Source organism: Buceros rhinoceros, unplaced genomic scaffold (assembly GCF_000710305.1).
Source record: "Buceros rhinoceros silvestris isolate BGI_N320 unplaced genomic scaffold, ASM71030v1 scaffold14488, whole genome shotgun sequence".
NCBI classification, from domain to species: Eukaryota; Metazoa; Chordata; class Aves; order Bucerotiformes; family Bucerotidae; genus Buceros; species Buceros rhinoceros.
The window spans coordinates 18217-24671 of NW_010427532.1; the positions used below are offsets into that span (position 1 = coordinate 18217).

General features: G+C 39.7%; 1 protein-coding gene across 1 annotated transcript in view; it reads right to left on the reverse strand.

Moving 5' to 3' along the window:
* Positions 1–406: 406 nt before the first annotated feature.
* The window catches only part of PER2 (period circadian clock 2), a 27520-nt gene continuing 21471 nt past the window's right edge, over positions 407–6455 (reverse strand). Inside the window, exons 19-23 of the mRNA XM_010141940.1 lie at positions 5392–6245; positions 3701–3887; positions 2984–3176; positions 1220–1370; positions 407–556 (exon numbers count right to left, since the gene is read on the reverse strand). Of these exons, the coding sequence (XP_010140242.1) occupies positions 407–556; positions 1220–1370; positions 2984–3176; positions 3701–3887; positions 5392–6245 (1535 nt within the window). The remainder of the gene's footprint in view (positions 557–1219; positions 1371–2983; positions 3177–3700; positions 3888–5391; positions 6246–6455) is intronic.

Below are 6455 nucleotides of genomic sequence, written 5' to 3' on the forward strand. Positions count from 1 at the left end.
AGCAGACTTGCTAGAACAATTTTTAATGCTGAATCATTGCCAAAAGGAGATTTGAAGAATTGTGTGTGTGTAAGGGGATTTTCAGAACTCATTAACCCACCCTACAAAAACCAGTAGGCATCAATGAACATTTCTGTAGTTTATAAAGAAGTACTTGAGGCATAAAAGTGCAAAATAGTAGGAGTCTTTCTTTTTTAAAGAAAAGCTATACCATCTTCAACAATGTCCTTACTGGGAAGAGATTGCCACCATTTAAAAAGAGATTCATTCACAAATGACTCTTCTAGAGCAAGAAAAAACACATTTGTTTTTATGAACCGGATTCATCTCGCTGGATACAAGATTGAAACCCTTGTGGGTCATCACTGTCGTTTTGAAGCAGCTTTGAAAATACCAGGCTCAAAGGCTATGTTTGTTCTTCACTAACTTGGCTCAGGGAAACCAAGTTGTTTTCCCCACTGTCTTCAATCATTTCATTAAGGTCCATTTCATGGATTTCTTCATCATATGATGTATAAAAACTGCTCTGTATATTGTCCTCACAAAAAATACATTCCTAAAAAGAAAAAAAAGAAAATTATAGAAACACTCATAAGTCAAAGAAGAAAAAAAAGCTTTTCCCAACAACAGTCCTTCTGCACGTGATCCCTGATTCCAAGGGAACCTTTACATCTGTGCTGCAGCTACCAGGTAGATTCCACTCCCCACCTTCCCCCCATACAATCATTTTATAACCTGTAGTAAATCAATGCAGGTACTCGAGAACCCTGCTGGGAGCAGTTATATCATAGATCATCTCTAATGGTGATGTTTTACACGCACTTCCAATCACCTCTTCCTCCATTTGATTACTAAGCCTGCAGTGATACGTTCACGTCCAGAGCAGTGCTTAAGAGACTGAAGCAACTCTACGCTTACACAAGCTGGATGCTATAGCATTCATGTTGCAGCAACATCAACACCAGAATTAGGACATTCAGAAGCAGGAAGGAAACGTCTTACACTGTATTCACCACTACTCTGGCCTTCCCACTGGAAAGTAAACCTATGGTAAATTAAATCAAGTCAGAAAACACTGCATGGAAGTTCAAATCAATTTTTTTTCCTCTGTGGAACGGATCAAGCTTTCACAGCAACAGGAATGGAAAAGTCTAACACGGGCAGCTAGTAATTCAAGCACTATTATACATGCAAAAGCCACTAACTCATTTAAACTTACAGAATTAGCAACGGTTTTTGGCAGTCCACCTTGCTGGATCCAGGGATGAACTTCAATAAGCTCTCTTTTTTGTTCTTCTGTAAATTTTGGCTGTAGTTTCTGCATTTGCTTTAATTTCTGCTTATCTTCTTTTAGAACTGTTTCCAAATCTCTAAAATAAAATATATTTAGAAATTAAGCTTCAACAGTTTCTGGGCTTTATGCCTATATAAGGTTACACAGTCCAATACTAACATTTTAAGACTATTTCTGTTCTGGAATGTTAGGCTTACTAATCTTATCTTGGAAGAAAATTAAGCGTGGTTATTTCAGCAGCTTTCTGCATTTGCAGACAACTTTAACGCATCTCTGCTGGCTCATTGTCTTTTCAAATTCCGTCAGTGAAAACCATTTTCTTAGAGCTATTCAGGCAGCACCACCAGTGAAACCACCAAGAACTCTGGTTTCCCTCTGCTGCTGCGTAAGTTCCAAGTTCCCCTTCACTGGAAGGACAACCCAATAGAGACACTAGATGGACCTATGAGATACTAAAGCAGAAAAATAAAATAGGTTTAAGGTGGTCATCAAGAATGGATTAAACTTCAGGATAGAGGAGAGAGTTCAAAACACCACTCCATCTCAGCAGCCAAAATTCTCTGTTCCCTCAAGCACCACCTTGATTCAGAAACTTAAAACCACCCTGTACCACACCGGACATGAAGCTTTTTACCCCTATGAAAGAGGACAAAATCCAAGAAACCCAGAACTGCTGCTGTTGCTAACAACCAAGAACAGGTTGGCTTTACACTTCTCTTCTTGGGCATCGTGCTCTGGCAGCGAGTTTAACTCATCGCCATGTCCTGTTTCCTACCTACTATATTCTCTTTGGCAGGCTCTGCTACTCTCACAGCCTGCTGGAATTCCCATCTACAGTCGTCAACCCTTCAGGGTACAAAACCTGGAAGAATGCCAAAATATTGTTAAATCTAGGGGAAAATTCTAGAGTTCTTACAATGTGTTCTCTATTTTTTCCCCATCATGCCTGTGCTCCTGTATTTTGAAAGCTTGTTTTCCTTCCCTTTCAAAAGGCTTGCCTCTACTGAAAGTTCCTATTCCTTTCAAAATACCAATCACTGCTCCCAAGAAACATAAACGAGATTAAAAAAAGCCTGCAGACTTATCACCCCCTCTCCCCCTAGATTTGCTCTTTCTTATTAAAGCAGAGAATTTAAATTTTTTTTAAATAAAGGGGTTTTTTTCTATTAAAAACCTTACAATTTTTACCTTCTACTTCCTTGTCCTGTTTGAATGGGAATTTATGGAGAGAAATAAATATGTGGAAGTGAACAACCCAGGGGAAAAAAAAACAACCAACCAACCACACACAAGGCAGAGAAAGCAGCATGCCACTGAATGTGGCATCTCAAGGACAAGAGCCAGGGAGTACAGATTTCCGATGCTTGGATCTATTGATCAGACTACAAGGATGTCTAGGCAAGTAGTTAAAAATCACTAACTATAAAACAACTTAAAAAAAATATACACAGTTAACTTCAACTCAGGAAATTAATCTAAAAATACAGGTAAGCCTAATGAAATAATTTTTCCTTTTGAGATCTTGTGTGGTACACAAAAAATACAAAGGAAGCAGGAATTATTCTTGATAGTGAGCTAAACAATAAAATCAATTTGCTTCTACTGAGATTTACATATATCTTTCCTTTCGTACATCCTGTTCCCTCCTACATAAATACAGTTCATGAAGGACTACGATGTTGGAATTACCGTGGAGGTATCTGGTAAGTCATCATAACAGTGTCATCTGTGTTGGCCATCAAAAGCCATATAGGATCCTGAAGGACATACTTGATGAAGTGCTCACTCTCCTCCATTTCTGCTTTCATTTTGGTTTTATGATGATTTTCTGAGGAATCGATACTCCCAAAGTATTTGCTGGTATGACTAGTTTCGCTACTACCTTTAAAAAGAAAGGTAAAGTTTCATTATAAATCGTCAGATACATAGGTTATCTGAATGCTTCTAAAAACAGAAGGTTAATGAGAACTGAAATTATAAATACAACCACTATTTTATTTAATTTTTTTTAAAAAAGGGAACTTCCACCCCAAGTAACTGCTTTAATATTTTTAAAGCTCAAATTCTCAAGCTAAGTATCCATTAAATTTCAACTGAATAATTCGCTTACTTAAATGAAACCCTCTGAAGTGAAACATGAAGGAGAAAGGTGTTTTCATTATTCTGTCACACCTAATATCTTAATGGCTATTTTACACACGCTTTTAAAGGTGTGTAAATCAAGCACAATAGAAAAACTTTCATATTACATAATAAAAAGAAGAAAACCAAGAATAAAACTATGCAACAAGGATTAAAGATAATAAAGACTTTCACATAAAGCACTTGATGTTCAAGTGGCGTTTGCCACACCTCACACTCCCAACTCCTGTAAAATGCTAAGAGAGTAGTCACTGCTGGAGTTACCTGTTCTGCTCCCTGACAGGTCACAGCCATTGGATCCAGAGCCCAGAGACTCCGCAGCTGCAGATACACCGCTCCCTGAAGAAGCTGAACCAGTGCCTGAACATGCATCTTCTTGCAGTAAAATGTCAAGCAGGGCACTAGACATGGAGAGTGCATCGCTATTTTGAGCATCCATTGGAGATTCAGCCTAGTAATAAAAACGGGAGGAGGGAAAAATAAAATTATATAAAAAAAAAACCCCAGAACAAAAAAACAAGGCTATTTCATTACAAATCTTTTACATTTAGTATTAATCCATCTTGCTTTATAATCTGTTTACACAGTTCTTTAAAGACAACCACCAATAACATATGCCAAGACCAACTAAGGAATAATGAAGTGGACTGATAGGCAGACAAGTGACCCTGCAGAAAGTCTGAGATATCAATTCAATTTAGCATAATAAAGCTAATTCTTTCCATTATTGGTTATCCTCAGATCCCTTAACAAATGCCTGTATTGTCCTCATCTTCCAGGAAGCAATAAGGAAATTATAGACAGTTGCTGTTTGCAGGTTTCTAAGGAAATTCAGAAGAAGAAATTTCTAAGGAAATTCAGTTCAAGGAACTTCAGAAGAATTTGCCAGCAAAACTGTTATTAGTAAGTTTTATTACTGTGCTTCTTTTAATCCAGCAGAAGCATCTCAGAGCCTGCTGCAAGTTACAAACCGTCACAGATGCACTGTTACACCACAGCCCAAGTCAGAAGTCCTTACGGAGGCAAGATTTCAGAGATGTTCCATAGTGCCTAGAAGGCATTAGCCCAAATACGGCACTGGATGCATGTCGCTGAAAATGTCTCCGAAAGTGGCATTTGCACGATGAGTATGATGGAGAATTTTTTTCATGGACTAATAAACACAAGTATTAGTCCACAAACTTCCGTCATAGAAATCCTTACAGACATATTAATTCATCTCAAGTTTCGGTCAGGTTATTTGTTAAACTGATTTGTCAAATTTGAATGAGCCAGGAAATAAAATAAACCTGATGTCACCAAATAGCTCAACGTAGTTTTAGTGCACAAAAATAAAGTTGTGGTCTGCAAGTAATAATTCTTTCTTCCTTTAATTTGGTTTCTAGTTTGTAAACAAAGATGTGGTTTTATTCTAAGTCAGTGCCTTTCAGAGAACTTATAGATTGTTTCCCCCACAAATTCACTAGCCCAAGACTTTTTGCTAAAAAAAGTGCTCATGTTATTTTATTTCATTTGGTGCTTTTCATTGGGTTGTATTTTTTTTTTTTTTTTTAAAGGAAGTGGAACAAAACTGTGTCAGGGTATCTTCCCAAGCTTCCTAGTGTAATTTTGGGAGAACAAGGTGGTTTTAATTTTTAAAGGTTAAGATTATTCTGATGCTTGGATTTCCTGTTTTATTCAGTCGACTGAAGTTTGAACCTACTAACTACAATTGTGAGTCCATCTCCTGGCATTATAGTGGCCAGTTACTGCCTATCATCAAAAAGTAGGTCTCACAATTGAAAGGATAGAAAACAATGTGGCAGAGACACGAAAACAAGAGGCTGGTGGGGAACAGAAATCCATTTTGGGCATCTCTACACAATAACCACCTCCGATATGTTCAAGAATGTGAAGGCTTTAAAAAAACCCAACCAACCACACACAACCCCCCACAAATCCATCATCATACTTACTGGTAAGGATCCCTTTCCACCACAGTTACCAGTTGTCATGATTTTGCCTATGGTTCCTTCCTCACTCAAAGCTCCGTGCAAGCCCGCAGGAGCTCCGCTTTCGGCAGTTTTGGTGGTTTCTTCCAACTGCAGAAGATTCAGAGGAGAACTGCACCTTGACTGGAACAGGGGTGGTGAAGCCTGGTCTTGAGGACCCACTGACTGTGGAGTGCAGGATCGGGATGGCTCATTTCGGGGCTCTGCGACAGGAACCTTTTCACTCTCTGCCGGTGGATTATAATGGAATGGCTGCGTTGGAAAGAATGCCTGTTGTGGGAAAGGGCTGGGTGTAGCAAATGGTGGCTGTGTTGGAAATACTGTCTGTGAAGAGAACGTGGAATGGGCAGGGAAGGTGGGTTGGCTGTGGTAAAGTGGCTGAGGTAAGTTATTGTTCATCTCTGGGTAGACATAGTTGGGGAGCACAAGAGCTACAACAGGTGTCACGAGGGGTGCAGAGAACTGGGATGGTTGTACAGGACAAGTATTTCCAGAGTCTGACAACTGATTAAAACCAGAAAGCGAAGTCTCGGGAGCTGGGGGCACAGTCCCTGCTGCCGGAAAAACAGGAAGTGGATATGCAGGCATAACGGTGGGAAAAGACATCGCTGAATAGCTCGCTTGTGAAGTGTCCGATGGTGACCAAGCAGTAGTGTTTAGACCCTGAAGAGGGAACCGATGGGGGAATTTAGTTCCAGAAGTTGTACTGTCTGAAGACTCCTGTGGTTTAATGCGCTTGGATTTCCTGTTCTTTCCACTTTTCTTCCAAGGCTGATCCACCCCAGAAGTACCATTTCTTTGTCCACGGCCACCTGCAAAAAAACCCAAACTATCAGGAAGGATCCTACTTGCAATCTGCTGGATCCCTTTCACCTTGTCATCCCTAGGAGTTGCTTGAAACTGCAGTTCCAGACTTAGCCTACCCAAATGGAAGCATTTGTGAAGGGGTCAGGTTCGCTTTTACCTCTAGCACGAGAGCTGAGCTAACTGGGCAATGAAAACCATGCTGACACACCATGGAGGGAAAG